Source organism: Vigna angularis, chromosome 1, assembly GCF_016808095.1.
Source record: "Vigna angularis cultivar LongXiaoDou No.4 chromosome 1, ASM1680809v1, whole genome shotgun sequence".
In the NCBI taxonomy this organism is placed as follows: Eukaryota; Viridiplantae; Streptophyta; class Magnoliopsida; order Fabales; family Fabaceae; genus Vigna; species Vigna angularis.
Genome location: NC_068970.1, coordinates 45,475,542 through 45,497,963, shown reverse-complemented (window position 1 = coordinate 45,497,963; position 22,422 = coordinate 45,475,542). Strand labels below are relative to the sequence as shown.

Genomic DNA, 22,422 nt, shown 5'->3' with positions numbered 1-22,422 from the left:
AATATATTTATTAAAAATTGATATAAAATAAATAATTTTTACAATTTTACCATAAATATTTTTTTCATATATTTAATTAAATTTAGAAAATTAATTACAAAACTTAAAAAGGAAAATGATAAAATAAAATATATTAATAAGAATAAATTAATAATAAATTATATATATTAAAATAATAATAGTAAAGACATTTTTTATCACTAATTATAGAAAACACATGCCCACGCGTATTTTTTTATGATAATAAAAGATAATAAAATTATTATTATTATAAATATAAATAATTTTTATAAATTTTATTGCAAATATTCATTTATTTATTTTTTAAATAATTTTTATTAAAATATATGATTAAAATGATCAAATAAAAAATTATTTAATTTAAAGAACTTAAAAAAAATCTCTTCATATATAAATATTGATATATAGGTATAGATGATATATACTAATAGTAAAAAAAGAAAAACATTCTGTCATGTGTCATGCATACCACTCATGTATATATATATAATCTTCATCTCCTATTACTACATTCACAAAGCAATAATTTTGTAAGTATAGGAAAGGTGGTATTATTAAGACTTGGATGTGTTCTACTTACATTTTGACCATCCAGAAATTCATTTAGTACCCCACAATTATAAAAGGTGACATCAATCTGAAAGATTGACCAACTCAGAATAAATTATATAGAATAAGTATCTATTATATATATATATATATATATATATATATATATATATATATATATATATATAAATTAAGTATTCATTTTATATTATCTGGTGTATGAATAAAATTAGATAGAACAAAATTAGAAAATAAAGAAAATGAGATTTAAGTTTAACTTTTTTTATTAACTTTATAAGCTATTAAGCTTTAGTCTCTAATAATTTGTGTATTTGATTTTGGTTTAAAAAATACTTAGTTTTAAACAACAAAATAAAGTGTCTAAGATGATGTTGTTCAAAGATAAAATCAAAATATAATGTTAGAACATCATAAACAAAAATTAAATAATTTAGATGGGGTAAAAATACAAGCAAGGGCCAATTAGCCCACCCATTGTAGGCCGAAAAGGGAGTGTGGAGAGAAGAACACAATTAATAAATTAATCAAACAAATAAGTAGCAATTAATTACAGTACAAAACGATTTAAAAGCCAATATACACGTGAGATTATGATAGAAGAGTCAGAGAAGAAAGTCAACGGAAGGAAGTGGTGGTTTTATTTTATTTAAAAAGAAAAATAAAAAAAGCGACAATGTTTTTGTACAGTGTGTGATGAAAAAGAAGCAAGAAAGGAAGTGGTCTTTGCTTTCTCACCCAGGACCATGATTTTTATCGTGGGTTCACCTTATATTATTAATTAATTAATTACTTAATTTATTATTAACTTTTATATTTTATTTTATTTTATTTCCCAAGGATGGATGCCCCTCCACTAAATCAGCTAACTGTGTCACGTTTTGTTAGTGTTGTGGATGCTGTGAATGAATCTGCGATGCGATACGATACACCCACGCATCACATGCATATGCATATGCGTATATACGCGTAGATCTGGAGGAGTGAGTAGAACAGAGAAGAAGGAGAAAGAACAACGCAAGCGGTGTTTGTTTGTTTCAAACGCACGAGGCCATGTCGGGATTCAGAGACGCTCACTGTTTTCCGCGTCTTGTCCTCGTTGTGAATCTCGTTCTCGCTCTTCTTCACGCCCTCGTTGCTTCCCTTGCCTTCTTTCAGGTTTTGGCTTACGCCGCTTCCTGCATTTCTGCCTCGCTCCGCAATTTAGGTTTTCTCCTTTAATTTCGATAAGGAACGTGCTGAAACGATAGAATGTGTTAAATTCGGGAGGATAAAAGAAACGTGCATTTGAGCCTTTTTGTCTGTTTCTTCTCCGTCATCGTGTTCAGTGACGGTTTGCCGAATTCAATCATTTGATGTTATGAACGGTTTTAATTTTCGGGGTTTTTTGTGTAACCGGTTGTTTTAAATATTCAGTTGTCAGTTTTAGTAGTATGCTTGTGTGGTTAATTGGTTTAATTTTGGCCACACTTTATGTTGACTTTTGTGGTTGCACTTTGTCACTGTTAAGTTTTTAGAATTCGATGAAACTGATTTGAGATATTAAGCTCTGTGCTAAAGTGGAAGTGCTGAAGATTGAAGTTATTTGCGTTTACTTATTGTCGGGTTTTTCTTTTCTTTTTTGTTTGCGTGCTCCAGTTGACGAGGATTCACTTGAGAAACGCGCAGCTTGGTTTGACTCGGCAAAAAGTAAGTGCATTTTAAAGGCTACTTGTCGAATTATTTGCTGTGACTGGATCTTTTCTTAATAGCTAAATCTGTTAATGTTGTAAATTTATTAAATGATCGGTTGCCATTTGCCACTTACTGGTAGTGCTGTAGCCTCTGTGTATAACAGTGCCGTTGGAATTATGTCTATACCGATTATCAAGATTTGAGAGGGTTTCCATTGTAGCATTCGCTAGAGCATTGGGATTGAGTTATTGGTCAAATGTGTGTATATTGAAGGCTAGAAGAATGTGTTTTCATGACTACTTGAAGTTACTGTTTCTTAATTTCTTGATGGAAGTATGTGCTGAGTTCAACTGCCTTTGATTATCCTTTCTGCCTTGCATCCTTTCTATATTTTGCTGATGATTTGGGTGTTTAGATATGTGTGTAAGTATCTTGAATTCTGAATGTGTGCAACAATTTCTCATCACAATGAAATGTCTGACTGTCTATGAAATAGATCAAGTTAGTACTGTGCTTTATAATAAGAAAGGACAGAAATATTGCAATGCAGTTAGGCATTTCTATAACATTGCTAATAGGAATATTCTACTTCTATCTTTGAATTTTATGTATGGATAAACTTTTATGGATTTTTAGTTTCCATGCTCTACTCAGTTCTAGGCTTTTTTACTTGCTATTACCCCAGGTTTCTGTTTATACATACTAAGCTTCTAATGAAATGTAAATATGGTGCGTTGCAGGTGTTCCATCTGTTGATTGGCTCTTCTAACTTAGGTTAGTTGTATTTTACTTTTGATGTTCAAGTATATTGTTACGTGTTCCGTATTTGTCATCATTTCCTCTCTTGTATCTATGATTAATTTAAGCCATTTAGAATTTCATGGTTTGCTACACTATAGGAGCCCATTTTGATATTTTGTCCAGTTTTTGTTGTAATAACTTGTTGGGTTTAGATAGATTTGGTTCGTGGCTACATCATTTCATTAGAAAATTTGTCTTATTAATCGTCTTGACATTCAATACTGCCAATTTTCAAGTTGTTTTACCTGAGAGTAGCTCTATACTTTGGCAGTTTGACCTGCTTTTCCTATTTCACTTCTTAGTTTTCTCTCTCTATTCTAGGTTGATACCTTCGTGGAGATGCCTATATTTGGTGTTTCTCTACCAGACATCCATTGTAGTTGTCACGTCTTATAGTAGTGTAAATTTTGATTGATAACAGATCTGCTTGATACTTGACTTTTATTTTCCCTTATGCCTCTAGAAGTGTCACCAAGATACCAGATGTATGATTCAAGTGAAAAAGAAATAACTATCTACACCTGTGAAGCACTTACCAGTTCTGAAATGTCAGGCTATTAGCAGTGCTATATATACGGAGAATTTGAATACCGAGGAGAAAAGGATTTGTATTCCTTACTTCTGAGCATTTTCTTTTCCATTTTTCATAAGAATGTATGCTGAAGATGGGGATGAATCCCAGCCAGACCCCTAAAGGCTATAGGACTGACAGCTTGGGCCTTGGTCAGCATTCTTTGGTATATTGGTAAACTTGAATAGTAAGTCTGCCTTAGAGGCAGTTACCCTGTTACAACCTTTAGAAACTATAGTTTCCATTCCCCCTCTCCTCTCTTCCATGTACGTGTGCGTATAGACTAAATTTCTATAATGAATATTTCACCAAATCCACTTGCGGGTTAGAAATTCAAAATGGAAATCATGCTATTTCATGTTAATTATAAATTCTTTAAATTGTATAGGTCAAGTATTGAAGTCTTAGACTTTGGCAGTTAGTTCAACTCTTATCTGTTGTACAGTGAAAGGCAGACATATATTGGGAATCTTGCATTTAATGGAAAACAGATTTCGTATCTTTTCATAGATCATGATAAATTTGATTGTGTGCTGAGATGAGGCCCCAATTTTGCCTTATAAGTTATAACTTTATTAAGGTCAATTCATTGTTCATGCTCCTTGATCATAATTGAAAACTTGGTATGTCTCACATTATTTTTGGCCTTCCAAGATTGCAAAGGCTGATATTATGGGTGCCTTGCATGCCCATCTAAATAATCTGAGTCAGTTTGGCATATGTATAGGGTTTGGGCAATGAGCTTAATTAAAACCACCTTAGTTTCATGCATAACGGTTCTTTTGTGCAAAAGAGGATTCTTTGATAACATCTTTGTCGTCTGTTGTTCAATATGTGAAAGGTTCTGTTTTATAAACTTGTAACAAAATACATGCGTTGATGAATAAAATGAGCTGTCAATAATTCATATCCTCCTCATATTTTCTCTTTAATTCTTCTAAACTACTAAGTTTAAAAATTTCAGGTTATGTCATTTATTTGGCATTGACACTTGTTGCTGCTTGCAAGGGATGGACCTTTTGGTCACACTCTTGTGGTTTCATGTTTATGGGTAAGCCTCCATTCTTTATTGACTAGACACGTGTGAAATATTTTCATCCTAAATTAAAATCCCTAAATTCTTGAAAATTGTTTTGCAGCTTTCCCCAAAGTACTTTTTTTTGCAGCATTTCTTCTACTTTTATCCTTCTGGTATGTAATCTTGCTTATTGTTATGACATTTAAATTTGTTTCATGAACTGGCACTGCTTGCTAGAAATATTTACTTATAGCAACAAGTACTTGCAAACCCTCTTTAGTAGGGATTTAAATGGATAGGTGCTAGGTAAAACTACATGTTCCAATACCCACATGCTTATGTAGGTGGTAAATTTAATGACATTACCCTTTTTAAAGATATGATTGGATTACATTAAATAGGGAATTATTGTATGATTTGATTGCATCAAATAGGGTAACATCTTAGAAAATGTTTTTCTATTATTAGGTATTGATTTTGTTCCTTATTATTTCATCTCTTCATCGTAAATAGAATACTCGTGTGTACAAAATACACAATTGCAAGCAAGTATTTCAATATGAAATAGGAGTAGTATCATTCTCACCTATTTGGTCATTCATCTGTTGTAAGATAATGACTTTTTCTCTAGGGACATTGGCCCTGACTTTGTCAAACTGGCTTTTTTTCTATTGGGTTAAACAATATCCTCAACTTCATCACTTTGACTCTCTTGAGTAAACAATGCCCATTGCAAAACTTTTTGCTCTTTGCAGCCTCCACGCCCTTGGAGCATATTTTGCTCTCTATTTAGCACTTTTGCTCTTTGGTAGTTGCAAGCACTCTAATAATTTTTTCTCTTCAGCAACATTGAGCGCCGCCCTTTGCTCATTTTGCACCATATCAATTATTGCATTCTTAGGGCATCCTTGCTCTTGGGCAACCACCACACTCTTTGAGCATTTTTGCTCTCTGGAAACCACCACCCTATTTGACCATCTTTTGCTCTCTGTTAGTCAAACAAACCTTAATGCAAACGAAGTTTCCCTTCTCTAGCAACCATTATGGTACCTAATTCTGGAGCAGTAGTTGCCATGTGCCACTAGCTCCATGACATGTCTCTTGACGCACTTGCAACAAACTGATGCATGAAGCTTTGTCATTATTGGCTTTGTCAACTCCAACAACCAACTGACTAACTTCTCCATTAAGTCTCTCAATGGATCTCGTGTTGATGACATTTGCAACAAGCTTGAATCACGTGATACTTATGCTCCAACTTGTATAATTTGATTTGCATTAAATAGGGAAATATGATTTGATTACATAAATAGGTAAATATCTTAGCAAATATTTCCCATTATTAGTTATTGATTTTGTTCCTTATTATATATGTTCTTCATTATAAATAAGAGTGCTCAAGAGTGTACTATATGCAAAATTACAAGCAACCTTTTAATAACCCTGCTAATGAGCACCTATAAGCGGACCCATACTTATGTTGGTTGTAACTGTGATGCCTATATCTATACCAATGAGCATGTATGCATATGTGTTGAACTTAAAGGAAAAAAAAATAAACAAGTTGAAAAGAAGTTTAAGAGAAAAGTGGAAGCTTTTATAAAATTAAATAATCACATTTGGTACTGGAAGGAAAAGTTGGAACCTATTGCATGACTCTAAAGAAAAGATGCACCTAACATATGATGTGATTGTAGTCATGTAGACTTTGAACATACTAAATATCTTGATGAAGTATTGTTTGAAAGAGGTCGTTAAGGGTGGTGAGGGGTTTCATTTGTGCATCCGACAGAACCAACATGTACAGTGTCATGCACACAATAGATGATTTCAACTTTGACTCGTGATGGTTGCAAACTTGTAATTGTTTGGTGGTGAAGAACATTAAAGAAGTCAATGGTAAGGTACAAAATAAGGCAATGCATTGTGGACCATTTTCCTCTTCTTCTCCCTTCACTTCTTTACATACTAAATATCTTGATGAAGTATTGTTTGAAAGAGGTCATTAAGGGTGGTGAGGGGTTTCATTTGTGCATCCGACAGACCAACATGTACAGTGTCATGCACACAAGAAATGATTTCAACTTTGACTCGTGATGGTTGCAAACTTGTAATTGTTTGGTGGTGAAGAACATTAAAGAAGTCAATGGTAAGGTACAAAATAAGGCAATGCATTGTAGGAGAATGCATGACAATGCAAAGCATTGTGGACCATTTCCCTTTTCTTTTCCCTTCACTTCTTTATACATGCATGATTGTCCTATCGTCATCCCATCTACAATTTTCTAAACTATCACATCTTATCACCTTCATAATATGCTTTTGTTTCTCCATTGTCTTCTCCAACTATTTCTAAGTCTCCTCAAGAAGTACTTGTCACCTAGGTTGGAAAGAACACCTTTCATAGCAATTTCATACTAAAGATTTGTGCCCTCTAAAATATTTCGTAGGCATTGAAGTTGTTCAATCTTCTTCTGGAATTATCATTAATCAACGTAAATATTGACTTGCTTACTTGTTAGAGTAAGGAAGAAAGAAGGCTTACAAGCAGGGAGTTAGAAGAGGGGTTTTTCCTTATTAGCTAGCTTTGTTGGACTAACTTCAGGTTATGACAACCATTAACTCACTCAATCGAGCGCAATACCCATCCTTCTTGAGCTTCCCATTAACCCATTTAATTTGAATTAAAGGATGAACTAGCCCTCCTTAAGACATTGGTTTCAAAACTAGTTGTGGAAGATCAGCTAAGCATCCAAAGATAGAAATAAAATACCTAATCTTGGCTTCTATGGTTTCCCTAAAGCTAAAACTCCTCTTCTTGTCTTGAAGTGAACGCACTCGGATGAAGACATTCTAGTTCAAAAACGAATAACTAATATTCGACTAAACCTTGTGTTACAACCCATTCTAATAACCAATCGTATCATCTTGATCACTGATCACCAGGATCAAATCCTGGTATAGAAAAGACCTTGAATCACCTTGAACATTCTTCTTGGAACTGGAATGCATGACTTTTGTCCTTGCGATACTCCTTTGGATCCCAATATCAAGCTTCTTCCGAGTTAGGTGTGGCCATTGAAAGACCTGGAAAGATATCGCTGCCTGGTAGGCAGACTCAATTATCTCACCATCACCAGACCTGGCATCATTTTCACGGTTAGTGTGGTAAGCCAATTTCTAAATGACCCTTGTGATAGCCATTGGGATGCTGTGACAAGTATTGTTCAATACATAAAAAATGCTCTAGGACGAGAATTATTGTATGAAGACAAAGGCAATACTAAGATCACTTGTTACTCTGATGCAGATTAGGCGGGATCACCGTCAAATAGAAGATCCACTTCTGGTACTGTTGGAGGAAACCATATCTCATGGAGAAGCAAGAAGCGAAATATAGTTGCCAGATCTAGTGCAGACGAAGAATATCGTGCTATGGCAACAACCACTTGTGAGCTTACATGACTTAGGAAACTACTACTACAACTAAAAATAGGGGACATCCATGAAACAAAGCTTATTTGTGACAATCAAGTTGCACTTCACATTGTATCAAACCTAGTCTTCCATGAAAGAACCAAACACATTGAGATTGATTGCCACTTTGTTAGAGAAAAGGTGCTTTATGAGAAATCACTACTGGTTTTGTCAAGCGATCAACTGACTGACATGTTCACCAAGTCCCTTAGAAGCCCTTGGGTCGACTACATTTGTTACAAGCTTGGTTCATATGACATATATGCTCCAGTTTGAGGGAGAGTGTTAGAATGTAATTAGATGTTACAGAAATGTAGGAAATTAATAGTTACATATTCTAGGAAATTAGGATGATTGATTCCTGATTATTAGGTGGAAATTTATTATAATTGATTCTATAAATTAGTATAAATACATATTGTGTAGTCTGCATCAAACATACAATACATTTAGCAAATATACCTTTCAATAAATATGTTCTTCTAACGGGTGTATTTACTTAGTTCTTATGTTTATGAATGATGTCATAGTGATTACAGATGATGATGATCATGATGGAATCAAAAGCCCAACACTTATCCAATCATTTTCAAACCAAGCATGTGGGGAGTGATAATTTCTTTGAATTAATCTATCTGACTCAGAGCCAGACATTGTTGTATCTCAGGATATTTAAGAGACTAGTTTGTTGTTTAGCAAGCCAATTTTTACTTTTATATACCTATATGTTAATCTTCTACCTAAGGAAAATTCCTATTTTGAAGTTGGGAAGATAAATTACTAGATTGTGACAAGGCCAAATGTTTCTTTTATTGAAAGTGTCATCAATTAGTTTCTTAATCCCCTCATGTGATAGTCATTGGGATGTTGTACCTTGATTTTCAAGAAATATTAAGGCATCACTTGGAAGAGGTATATATAGGCAAGTAAAGGTTACTCTGATATAGTTGCCTACATAGATGCAAATCTAGTAAGCTTTGTTGGGCAAATCCAAGGGAAGAAACACACGAGAGAAATTCACCAATGAGCCACTAGCTAACAACATAAGTGAGTATGACATTACCTTCAACTCAAAACCTTAAGGTAATAGGTTTAAGGGTCTTTCTCACTTATATGTTGCTTAACTTGTTCATTTTTACTCACTGTGGAACTTCAACTCATGCTTAAACTCCAACAATCTCCCCCACAAGTGAGTCATTATCACATTGATACGCTTTCCCACAAGCAAAAGCCTTGATCCATAAAATATCCATATTTGTATTGTCATTCACCTCAACGAAATTTTTCATGTATATCCCCACTAGGAAAACTTTCAACATAAGGGTGATCCATGGATCCACTAGCAACTCCATCGTACTCGTCTAATGTTATCAATAGGATGAACCATCAACACCTGTACTACTTGTTGGGCAATCCAAGGCAAAGAAAAACTTGGAGAATTTCACTAATGGGCCACGAACCAACCACAGGAGATTTAAAACTCTAGTCTCAACACAAAATCTTAGGACAATAGATTTGTGGGTCTTTCTAAGTTATATTTCTCAATATGTTAATTTCTTTCAATGTGAGACTCTAACTCACTTGAACATCAACAAGTTGTCCAATTAATCGGTTATTTAATGGCTATTGTGCTCTTTACGATATTTTCATTTCCAATGTTATCAAAAATCCATTATATTATAGCAACGCCATGATGGAAATCGGTGGCAGAGTTATAGCTTGCCACCCACCATAACATGGTAGTGGCAATGCAGGTTTTCCATGGCAGCCCACCGTACTAGCTTTGGGTGTAACAAAAGTGTCGCAGAAGAAACATGGCGAAAGTTATGGAGTACAGCACAGTGCTCGTGGGAAATCAAAGTGTAGCTTGGCCCTTGTGCGAAACGAAGGACTAGGGCAATGCCCATGCGAAACAAAGGAGAAGAAACCTAGGGTCACAAGACCTGCAACGCCCTTTCTTTCTTTTCTTCTTACTTTCCCAACAGAGTCATCCCAAGTGTTTTTTCTTTTAAAAATAAGTTGGGTTGTACAACTAGCCCCAAACCAAACGTTACAATAGAATATTGACCTAGGTCACCCTACCCACATTGAACAAAACGGTCTCCTTTATTATTGTGTAGTCTGGCTGCTGATGGTGCTACTGTTGCTGCTACCACCGTGGACTACAAGTCTACTCTACCCACTTTGAACCAGCAGCTCCTTCATTGTTTTGTTTTATTTTAAGTTTTACACATGAAATTGTGGTGTTTAAATTTGATTTTATTGTTATTTGAATTTCTTAGACATGACATTATTATTAGTTATTCATTGTCTTTGTTTGTTTTTGAATATAATTATAATTATATTTTTGGATTTTTTTGAATTATCTATATCTATATATATATATATATATATATTGATATATTTTATTTTATTTTTAGTGACAATACTTCCACGATAACCTTTTATTGTTTCCAATATATTTTCACGAAGGATTTTTGCGTCTCTAATATTTTCCGTTATCTCATATCAATAACTCTTCATACAATTGAAGAGTGAAAAGAATAATGTTTTTTCAATGTCCAATATAGAGGCCCAGTGCTTATGGCTCTTACCACATTGTACATCACCTCCTAATCCAATTTTGCAACAAATGAACCGTGGTGAGATTATCTATCATTTAATTCATGAAAAGATTCTCTATGTAGATCACCACATCATTTGTTAGTCAGTATTCGCAATGGCAGAAATCGGTGCAGTTATAGCTTGCCACCACAACATGGCAGTGGCGATGCAGATTTTTCATGGCAGCCCAGTTGCAGATTTGGGTGTAACAAAATAGAGTTGCGGGACAATCATGGAAGAAGTTGCAAAGAGTGCCAATGCAGCACCCATGTGAAACGAAAGAGTAGCAGTCACGCACATCTGAAACCAACCAGTAGCATCAGTGAGAAGAAGACTCTGGTCTGTGTGATCCGACCCATAGAGTGAAACCTTGATCTTCTTTATTTTCTTATTTTCCCAATGGTACTCAGCCCAAGTGTTTTTTTCTTTTAAAAGAGTAAGTTGGGTTGTACATCCCAACCCAACCCAAACATCACAACAATATTGACCCAAACCACCCTACCCATATTGAACCAACAGTCTCTGCTGACCCCTGCCGCAGATTCCATTGCTGCCACTGCCATTGCTGCTGCTTCTGCTGACACCATCGTTACACTGATGCCATCATTATGGCTGCTGTCACCACTTTGAACCAGCAGCTCCTTCACTGTGTTTTTGTTGTTATTTTAAGTTTTAATTTGATTTTATTGTTATTTGAATTTCTTAGAGAGGATATTATTAGTTGTCTTTTGTTAGATAGAAACATCGCAAACAAAAATAGAATAAAATCAAGCCATAAAGGGTTATTGTTATTGTGTGATATGTGTAGCTGACCTTATCTAGTGGGATAAGGATTTGTTGTTATTGTTACATAGCTAAATATGAACTTGTTTATTTGTGCTGGGGCTTCCTTATGCAGGGTTGACCTTTGCCATCAGGCAGATGATGATGATGACTACGAAGGAAGTTTCTGTGAGAACCCTTTGCTGGAAAAGACATCCAATGAATCAAACATAGCAAGCATAGATAGCCATCGAAAGTGCTTTCCTCTTCGGCTCTCTCGTGTTGGAAATCGGCAAAAGATTGTGATTTTGGTATATGGGAAACAATGAATTTTTCTTATGTAGTTTTGATTGTGGTATCCTTTTTCCTCTCTATTATGACTGTTGTCTAATAGTTTACTTTAAAATGTATTTCATTTGTGTATAATGATGATTCATGTTTTTCCAGGTTACACTGCTAGTTTTCATTACCATGATGGCATTTGCTTTGATAATCTGGATTGGGCTAGGAAATAATCCCATTGATTCTGAAGTGGCAGCTCAGGTATGGGCACTGTCATTTTAGCTTTTGTTTATATCTATCAATGAAAAAAGGACTTGGATCTAAAATGGACTTGCTGAGTATTTAGTTAATGACAAAATACAGTGTTATCGTTTGATTCATATAGCCAACACCCAGTGAAACAAGGCTTTGGTTAGTGTTGTTTATAATCAATCTTTTAAGTAGCACAGCATAGCTCTGCCATAACAGCTAAGCGGACCCTGACTACAGGGGCTGCTTTAGTAAAGCGGTTAGTATACCAGGCCAACTAGAAGATTGCATTGGGACCTATTTTGGCACTATAGCAGTAGTGTGCTGATTCGAAAAAACCCTTTGAAGTATGGTTTGTGACCAAAATTATGTTGCAGGTATATTTGGATCTTTCTGCTATTGGAATGATTTTGTTGGGAGGAGCATTAGCCTGTTATGGTGAGCAACTGCTATTCTATTTCTCCATTTTGAGTTTCAGTAGATTTAATATCATGGAGTGGAAATTTCCATTTGCAAATAAAAATTCATTTTACTAGATGAATTTATACTCTAAAAGGTCCTGTGCATAGTTTGGTGGGGGTTAAATTGTTAATGCCTAGTGAGTTGTGATGTGCCTCTTTTATGTCAACTGTTTTTATTATAATGTGCTGTATCTTAACAGGAATCCTATTATGCTTGAAAATGAGCAAAGTGAGAGCCGAGAAACCTTCATCTGAAATGTGGAAGGTACTACATTTCTGTTTCCACTCGAGTATTTGACAATGTTTAGCCTTTGTGATTTTGAATCTTTTTTCAGGGGGGCATGCTAGACTGACCCGTGGCTGCCATCACTTAATCTAACTTTTCATCTGATGCATAATTTATATGCTTATTTTAATTTTAAATATATTGACGTATGTTGAGATAGAAATATACAGGCTTTTGCTGTCAGGCTTGCGTGTTTATTAAATTTAAATACATTGTTAACGGATTCAGTTTTCTCAGGTTGCAGGTTTAACTATTGTCTCTGTACTATGCTTCACATCAAGTTCATGTGTAGAACTTTTAACTGACATCCCTGTATGTATGAGTGAAACGAGTGCAAGAATTCTACTTTTTTCTTGATAAAAAGGTTTAAGATTTCCTGAACTTTCTTGTTATGTTATTTTTTATTATTGCAGATGCAGTATAACTGGCATCAGCAGCGTCTGAATGATGCATACACCTCTCTTATACTCGTTTTGTATTATTTTGTGGGTATGTGCTTTAATTCAGTTACCAGTTACTAGTCCACTTGCAGAAATCTTCTATTCTTTCCGTAACAGTATTTGAAACTGTATAAATTCTGCTGTGTAATAATTGGTTTATGTTCTCCATTCAATTTTCACATAACGTATTATTGCCAATAACTTTCTGAAGTGATTTCATCTCCTTTATATCTGAATATGATGCTTCTTCCAGGTTCATCAATACCTTCAGCAGTGATACTGTGGGTAATGAGAGAATTACCACCTGCAGAAGCTGCTGTCGTACCAGAAGAATCTAGAACAATAACTTTTGTTGCTGATAGTTCAATTGCAATTCATCATCCTCAACGCTGGACTACGGCAACAAGCGTGCAGAATCAGGTGCCTATATCATATATATCTTCCTTTGGTTAAATTATCCATGCAGTATTCAACTTTTGATTTTAGAATATGCCAACCGTTTCACATCATTTTCTAAAAAAAAATTTTATCCTTCTGTTGATTTTTTTTTTTTTATATGAACATGGATTGCTTTGAAACTTGTTCACAATCATATTGTTTCCCTAAGAATAAAAGGGCTTTGCATTAGGGGAACGTATATGATGATCCAGAATAGTCCAATAGTACATCTATGCGAAATATAACCTTGTTTAGTGAACCAGCAAGCATGGCTCATTTATTAGTGTTATAGTAGTTATGCTTTTGTCATATGTGGCTTTGAAGATGCATAAGAACTGTTAGTGATATAAATGCTGCTAGTATTGCAGATATCAAGAGCGAGTCCTATATAGTTATGCATTAACCTTTGCAAATGTCTTGTTCTGCTGGAGTTTGGACAGCTTATTGAAATATCCTCAGAATATGTTTAACCCTAGAGCGCATAAGAGAAAATGATAGATGGATGCAAGTGCTTAAGGCTGAGAGGTTTCCCTTCCCACTGTATTTACAATCTAAATCTAAATGTATATATCAGCAATTTGATATATGAAAAATTCTTTTCTTTTTACAAATTTTGGGACGCTACTGTTTCAATGCTGGTTGGGTATTTTTCAGACTTGAATAACTCCCGTCCGACATGAATATGGCTGTTGCAGGGTGACCATGTTAGCCTGCTTGAAAGCTGAATTAATCGATCTCGAGAAAGATTTTTTTTGTCCAAATCATGCTGACTTGACTATGGGTACAAATGGTCGTAACAGTTCTTTTTTAACTGCTAGGGAAAATGTGATTCAAATCCTGTACCCCTGAAATTCATCACGACATTTACAATTTAAGAACAAAATATGCTTCAATTTAAGCCTCTACCATGATGCAGGATGCATGATCAGATCCGTGATTTGAAATATGGTTCGTATTAATGGAACCTAATTAGTTTGGAACAGTTTCAAGATCCATAATCATTTCGTGTATTTTGTTTAATTCGATTTTATTTCAATTTGTACTGATGGTCCATCAAATGGAAAGGAAAAAAACTGAAAGAATCATAAAATATTAGTAGTTTGCTGAACAATTAAAAGATGAAAATTTTATTAAAAAACCGTATACGATTTGTTGTTCTAGGATATGTTTAAATAAAGGATCCATGAATACTTTCAGTAGAAAATAAAAACAAATAAAATGGTATTTTCTGAAGAGTTAAATACTTTTTATGCCGTTAAAAGTTATACCTTTCCAAGCTTAGTTAGTCCACCGATAGTTATAATAAATTAATGCAAATTTTCTTTTTATTTTTCTTATTTCTTAATGACATTTATAGAAAGTTTTATCCCAAACTGACCAGAAAACTGTACTTTGAGTAACTTATAAAAAATGCTTTTATTTCTCAATTCTTTAATTACCTTTAGAGCAATGCCGAGAAAGGAATACATACAAAATTCAGAATCTTAGTGCAAACGGTTAGGCAACTCAATGGATTTTGAATCACTATGGGGCCTAAAACGGCTTAAAAGGTGGATGCCCACTGAAAAAGGTTTTTCAATGGTGCGCCACTAACACTGCAAAACTAATCGGGGGACAAGAGCACTAAAAAAACACAACAATGCATGCAAGACCATCTTTGTTGCTTGATATTTACACTTTTACAAGAAAATATGGCACATCAAATATAGAAAAAGAAAAACAGTCAACCAGAACTTTAGCAGCCATGTTACATAACATATCAACATAAAAGCAGCGTTGTTTCTGGAAACATATTTAAAAGCACATGAAGTCAACAATTGCAAGAAACATACTTCAAACAGCGCACTATCAAATGAAATTAAAGCGGCGCTTGGCAGCAGCATATAAAACATCATTGTGACAAGGGTACCAGAAGCATTTATCTTGAGCCATATATATTTATGGTACATTCATAACATAGAAGCATGCATAAATAAAATTGAGTTTTAGGCCAGCATAGCAACACAGTAAAGCTCAAACTAAAAGTACAGTTATTTATAGTATTTTCTTACATGACCTAAATCAGTAAAATGTCAGTCATAATTTATTACTCAGATTGCCAGACCTGTTGTCATAACTTGGATGGTGCGAGAGGGTAGTAACAAACAAGGTTGGAGAAATAGTCAATTGTTGCAGCAGCATCTCACATCTTCATGGTTCAACTCCAAATTGTTCCACCTCAACTTTGAGAGACTTTAGGTACTTGACAGCTTCATCTAAAACAGTAACAGAATCCATTTGATTACCTCCACCAGGCACGATCTTTCTCAACATCCTCACCATCCTCTTTATCTCCCTGTTATTCCCATCATTAGCCTCAGAAGACTTGTGTACAGAAGATGATGACAGCCTCTTCCTTGATTTTGAGCAATAACTGGAGCAAGTATCAGATAAATTTTCATAATTTTCATGAGTCCTTGCTGTGCTTATTTCTTCCTCATCAAAGTCTTCTAGTTCATCAGCTCCTATGCTCAACAATGCATCAATGTCATTAGGATCTTCTTCAAAAGGAGATGACAATTCTCTTTCCATTTGATTGACTTTATTCTTCTCAAAATCTTGAGAAAAATTAGCATGAACATTTAAGCCAGGACTATTAAATTTGTAGGTCATTGCAGGATTGAACATAATCCTACTTCGCTGATCTGTTTGATCAAAGATAACAAAATTCTTGGGGCATGCCTCAGAGGGTTGCAATTTAAATCTTTCAAAGGGTGTTATCTGCCCCACAGCTGGAGGTAAAAAAGCATCAAAGGCAGAAGCAAGTGGAGCATGCATATGAGCATTAGCATCAATGGAGTCATCTGCCAAAGGAAGTACCATCTTCTCCGGGAGAAAATATTCCTGAGTCTGCATTATATTATCTGTTCAATCTGACTGAATTTCAACAAGCAATGCTGATTTAGCCTATGCAACTGGCAATTATTATGTACTAAAGCTGGAAGGAAGTTCCTAAAGGAATGTTAAAACTAAACAGCAGGTGCTAAGGTGATTCCAATTTCCATCTAACATCAAATGGCAACTTTTCCAAACTAAAACTTCATCTCTCTGGAGCTTTTTAATGATGAAGTACAATACAAGGCAATCCCCACCCCCAAACCAATGTCCCTCAAAGCTAGACTACGTAACAGGTTTTAGCAACTGACGAAAATACTCAGCCTGCAAAACAAAAATAGTGTGGTAAAATAGCAGTAATAGTAAAGGGGAAAACCAAAACTGAATTTGTTGTTAGCAACAATAGTTGCTGAATTTAATGGTGTTAAATACTACTAGATCTACAAGATGTTATTTACACAATTAGAGAAAACTTCCACCCCATTCAAAAGTATGTCTTATATTTTAAAAAGTTATCATTATCATAAACCTTCAACCCTGTTTCTTTGTAAAGCTATTGGCCACAATAAGATAATGAACCTCATAGATACTTTTAGAAACTAAAAGTGGGGAAGATGAAAAACTTACCTGGCAAACAAGCATCAATTGGTTGTACGCAATGACTCCAACACTCATTTTAATTTGTCCAACTTCCTTCACAGCTCGGTATCTCTTTATTGTTATGGCAAAGTACATCCTCAAATCCCCCAACAGCTTTGGAAATGAAATGGAGAAAAACTAAAAAAGAGTTCCTTTGCAACCTAATGGGACTACACTTGCAACGCCAAGAAACAATATAAGATCATCAGATATGATATGACAGGTAAAATATGAGATTCCATAAAATGTTCCTAAAATATAAACCTATGGCAGCTATATTCAATGTATCCTTTCACATATTAAGAAGTCTTAAGTCATAGGATCGATACATGTTCTCCATGAAACAAAAGTATTACACCAACATCACAGTTGTTTTCATTCCATCACATGAAATAGACATAAAACTATTACAAGACACGTTCCAATCAAAATTCCATCGAAAAAAAGAATAGTTCTACAAACTGTAGAGCAAATTGGCAGGACAAAATTCCTCACCTGAGCAAAATAATTTACAGAATCACACGAAAAAATACCACCAAGCGAACACAATTTCTTTTGTGATCCACAAACAAGGAAACCCACGGCATCTTGACTTAGCTCCACTCCAGATTATCAGATAAGACAAACCCAAAAACCTGAACTGAACAAAGTGTCAAAGTAAGGCTTCATCTTAAAATCAAGAAGCAACCATCCATAAAAGAGACACCAAAGGACTCAAGAACAAAACATTCCAATCTAGCTCCAAAATACTAGAGCGAAAAGGCAAGATTTTTTTACAAATAACAGTAAAGCATCACGATTATCCTCAGAAAAAACCTAAATCTAATCTGAATCACATAATCCATGGCTCAACTTGCATACCCATTAACATAAACGAATTTTCGCAGCCAACCACACAGTAAAGTTCCAAACTTTGTATCAAACTAAGCCCCCCACTAAAACAGAAAATCAATTTCAGAAAGAAAACCCTAGCTAACAGTAGAGCAAAACTCATCACATGTATATACCTTTGTTTTTCAAAAAAGAAACAAACTTTTACTATACAGATCTTAAAACTGGAACCTCACCAGCACAAAAACAATTACTTTTACCAGAGTTGACCGCAACAACGTTTGAACCAAACAAATTGGAAGTCAAAGATCAAAGTGACAGATCAAAACCTAAGATTTTGGAAGAGAAAAAAACGAAATGAAAGAGGAATCAGTGAAGGGCAGTGACGAAGAAGAAGCAGAGAATTTCAGCCAGGATGCGTTTTGCTTTTGGGAGCATTTTTTTTGAAGGAGAGAGAAAGAGAGAAGAAATGTGAGCCGTTGGATGGAATGAGCATGGTTCTTGGAAATGCACTTCCGTTTATTGCGGGTGTGATCTGAACCGTTGGATGAGAGCGCGCGTGAAGAGAAAAGTGGGACCCATGAGGTTTGACAATGCATACATAATGGACTCACTCCAGTCACTAGTTTCCATGTGGAGCAGTGTCTGTTTGTGGGATTAATTAATTAACTAAAATTTAATTATTTTTACTTGTTGAATATATAAAGAAATTCACACTTTATCACTTAGTTAATTAATGAAGTATTTTCTTTTATAGAAATTATTAAGTAATTATTACAGTTACTATTATTTTAAAAATACTTAGTTTACTAAGAACATTAAAATTTACACTACCTTTCTTTATTAATAAATATAACAGACTTATCAATATGAATCTATTAAAATTGAAGATTTATTTAGAAATGCTATGATAGTGTTATTTATGATGTAAGTAGTTTTTATTTCAGAGGATAAAGAAAAATGAACATATTCTTAAAAAATAAAAAAGGCTTTATTGAAATGACATCTAAAAACGAAGAGGACGTGTGAAAGGGAAAAGAAGACTTTATAAAAGATAAAGTTGGAGCATTTAAAGACAAATATAGAACACTTTGCAGGATTTGGACAATTCTTTTTTTACTTTCTTTCAAAAAAATAATTAAGGAAATAAACTTTTAGGTGTTACTTTTAATAGCCAAAACCTTAAAAATAAAAAGAATAACGAAATCTGACTTTTATAGTTTTTTCTTTAATTTAAAGATTAACTTTGTTAAATTTAAGTGTATTATAAATTTGTATATTTTAATAGTAAAAAAATTGTTTTATTATATTTACAAAATTATTTTTGTTTTTGTTTCCGTACTATGCGGTTTTATTTTGATGTTAAAGGAAAATTTTTCTTATCATTTTTAGTTTATTTTAACTCATTAATTAATTCATTCTTATATAGATGATAATAGAGTTGATTGACTAGTTAGAAAAAAATAAGTTAATAGTAAATTAGAGATGAGAAGACATAAATAACGGTTATATATATTATCTCTATTAAAAGTAAAATCAAAGGAAAATAATACTTTAAAAAATAAAAAATATTTTATAAACTCAATATAATATAAATAATTATTAAAAAATAATTAAAAGTATTAAATTTATGAATTATTTACAATTTAATTAATTCTTAAAGTTTCAAAAATATTTTCTAATATTCTACCCATATTACACCTAAGCTAAAATATATTTACTTAAAGTACTAGAAGTTTACATAATAATTAAAAAATGCAATCGATGAAAAAACATTTAAAAAAATTAATGATAGATTTTAAAAATAAATTGAGTCCGTTATTAATTTCATATAGTAGGTTAAATTTCAAAATTGTAAAATTGTGAAGTACAAGTTTAAAACTACACACATTTGCACCGTTTATATTTGAAATACGCAAATTAGAATTGATAAAATCTAAGCTGTAAAATTTGATGAAAAATTAAATATGTGATGTTCAACGTAACACGTGATAATTTGGGTCTCATACGTATTGTTATGTTATCTATTTCTTACAATTTTTTATTTATTTTAATTTAATAAATATGTTTTTTTTTTTAATTCCTATGAACTACTTTAGTCCTTAAAATTAAATATATATATATATATATATATATATATATATATATTTCTGCAATCTTTGTAACAAAAAGACATGATTTAAAATGCATGATGATGTAGAGTTTCTTAAGTATATGAAAATTAATTTATTTTAACTTGATTTTTTTTCTCTTATTTGAAAGCTCCCGACTCTCTTATGTTGAAAATTTCAATTTATAATGTGCAAATCCTAAATTCCTTTTGAGAATTGTTCTAGCCAATAACAAATGTATAATTAGAGTAAGTTTTTAGCTTAAAGAAAATAGTTACAGGTTTGAAATATTTGTTTGTGCACGTTAAATTTATTTAGTAGGGTTAAATGTTTATTGAATGATTCCTTTGTGGTTGGTTTTCCACAAACCTTTAACATTTTTTAAAAATTTTAAGTAATTTGTATTGTTTGGTTGTAATAATGTAGTTACACATGGTAGTACAGAAACAAATGTGAAACTTAAATTTAAATCACTTGATAAAACATTGAAAAGGAAGAAAAATATAATTTCATCACAACTTGATCAAATAAAAAAATCATAGTTTAAATCTTCTTAATTGTGAATACTTATCCATGAAGCTCTTAAGATAACTAAGGAGATGTTGAAGTTGTCTTTGTTGGGTCTATAGAGGAGGAGGTTCTCACACAAACACTAATAACATTTGAGCCAACTATATAAAGAATCGACACCACTCTTTACCCAAAACCTTAAGTATAGGGATCATTATACTCGTCTAAGCCGGTTACTAAGACAAACCATCGGCTCTGATACCATTGTTAGGTCTTTCGAGGAGGAGGTTCCTTGTAGGTTACACAAACATCAATAACATCTGAGCCAACTATATAAGGAATCGACACCACTCTTTACCCAAAACCTTAAGGCAATGGGTTAATGGGTCTTTCATCTTTACCCAAAACCTTTAGGTAGTATCATTGGATAACATAATATAGTATATTTATCTAATTTTAGTTAGTATGCTATATTTTGACTTTGTACAATGAATTGATATTTAGTAAATAATGTATATATATTTTTATACTTAGAATGTGTTTATTCGTATATCCAACATGTTATTTTAATTTTTCATTGACATTCTTTTTCTTTATTAAACTTGAGAAGACAAAAAAGAATATATTGAAAAACATAATTAATTCATATAAAGGTGTAAATTAAAGAAATTTTAAAATAGATATCGATAAAACATAAAATAAATGGTACAAGTTGAAAGATAATGTTAATTCTAGAAAGAGGAAGATTTGAATATAACTTAAAAATACTTTTAAAAAGTATTTGTAAGAAAGTCTATTAGACAAGGCAAATGAGTCATCTAATAATTTATAAAGCACGATCAAAATACTTACTTGGATAAGAGTTGTGACTAAGAGTAAATGCAAACATATAATAAATAATAATAATGAATACACAATTTGCATATTAGTTCACTCCAAACTTATGTTACATCTAACTATGCTTTGCAAACTACAACAGGTTTCAACTAATCAATAAATATTACAAGAGTTATAAGTGTCATTTATAGCTTACAACAAGTACGTTAAGTTACTCCTTCTTATCCAAATATACAATGTCTTTCTGGACAAAGTACATAAAGTCTCTATGTTATATGTTAATCTTTGTTAAAATTAAGCACCGAGTAGGCAATGTCTTTGTAGACTATAAAAGGTTGTTTGATTACAAGGTTCATTTTCAATTGAAAGGAAATAATATAATTTTTTCTTTTTTTCAACCAAAAGCTTCCCTTTTATAGGTGTGAACATAAAATTGTTGTAGGTTAGGTGCTCATGGGATCTTGTGTCATAACTTTATCAAAAGTTCATGACTTTATGTTGGCACTTCTATTGTTGTAGTTTGAAAATATGTGTAAGTCACTTTTTTATTTCTATTATGCTTTTGCCAACAATACCATATAGCATATTGAGCATATCCATGTTGACGAATGATATTTGTGTCATAATCTATCTTGAGAAGCATTATTACTCAATTTAGTTATTTGACGATGCAACATATGAAAGACATGCCTTGTGCTAAGCACTTGAAATTTGTGTCTAATCTATATGATATGTGTATAAAGGTTGATATGTCTTGAGTTTATGTGTAGTCTAGCTTATAAGACTCTTTTGGTCTAGTAGCATGTCATCTGTTGATGCTTTCATAGTTGTGTCTTTGAGACTTGTTTTAACATGATATCACTTGTGTCTTGTGATCTTTTCATATGGAGCTTTGATGGATGTATTTTGTCTTCATCAAACTTTTTACATGTATTTGGTGATTTGAACTTCATTCAAGATAAGCAAGTT

The 22,422-nt window shown here is 33.1% G+C and overlaps 2 protein-coding genes across 13 annotated transcripts; one reads left to right on the top strand and one right to left on the bottom strand.

Moving 5' to 3' along the window:
• The first annotated feature begins 1,328 nt into the window (after window positions 1-1,328).
• On the top strand, window positions 1,329-14,671 carry LOC108319413 (tobamovirus multiplication protein 1). 4 transcript variants are annotated; one of them, XM_017550532.2, is made up of 14 exons: window positions 1,329-1,346; window positions 1,477-1,746; window positions 2,227-2,277; window positions 3,003-3,036; window positions 4,599-4,685; window positions 4,774-4,825; window positions 11,632-11,806; window positions 11,943-12,038; window positions 12,404-12,464; window positions 12,688-12,752; window positions 13,011-13,085; window positions 13,187-13,262; window positions 13,467-13,633; window positions 14,347-14,671. In XM_017550532.2, exons 2-14 carry the CDS (start codon window positions 1,642-1,644, stop codon window positions 14,374-14,376), a joined length of 1,074 nt encoding a protein of 357 aa, XP_017406021.1. In that variant the 5' UTR covers window positions 1,329-1,346; window positions 1,477-1,641; the 3' UTR covers window positions 14,377-14,671. The 4 variants fall into 4 exon arrangements, with proteins under 4 accessions (XP_017406021.1, XP_052730690.1, XP_017406024.1 ...); XM_017550535.2 differs by lacking the exon at window positions 1,329-1,346 and having other exon boundaries at window positions 1,429-1,746; window positions 14,306-14,671; XM_017550533.2 differs by lacking the exons at window positions 1,329-1,346; window positions 14,347-14,671 and adding an exon at window positions 14,020-14,262 and having other exon boundaries at window positions 1,431-1,746.
• A 987-nt stretch (window positions 14,672-15,658) lies between these two features.
• On the bottom strand, window positions 15,659-18,474 carry LOC108319416 (transcription factor bHLH144). 9 transcript variants are annotated; one of them, XM_017550547.2, is made up of 4 exons: window positions 18,325-18,474; window positions 17,660-17,804; window positions 17,153-17,334; window positions 15,659-16,849 (listed from the first exon to the last, which is right to left on the bottom strand). In XM_017550547.2, the coding sequence occupies exon 4, from the start codon at window positions 16,544-16,546 to the stop codon at window positions 15,842-15,844; it is 705 nt and encodes a 234-aa protein (XP_017406036.1). In that variant the 5' UTR covers window positions 16,547-16,849; window positions 17,153-17,334; window positions 17,660-17,804; window positions 18,325-18,474; the 3' UTR covers window positions 15,659-15,841. The 9 variants fall into 9 exon arrangements, with proteins under 9 accessions (XP_017406036.1, XP_017406037.1, XP_017406031.1 ...); XM_017550548.2 differs by having other exon boundaries at window positions 17,660-17,799; window positions 18,325-18,467; XM_017550542.2 differs by having other exon boundaries at window positions 17,153-17,339; window positions 18,232-18,466.
• Window positions 18,475-22,422: the final 3,948 nt, after the last annotated feature.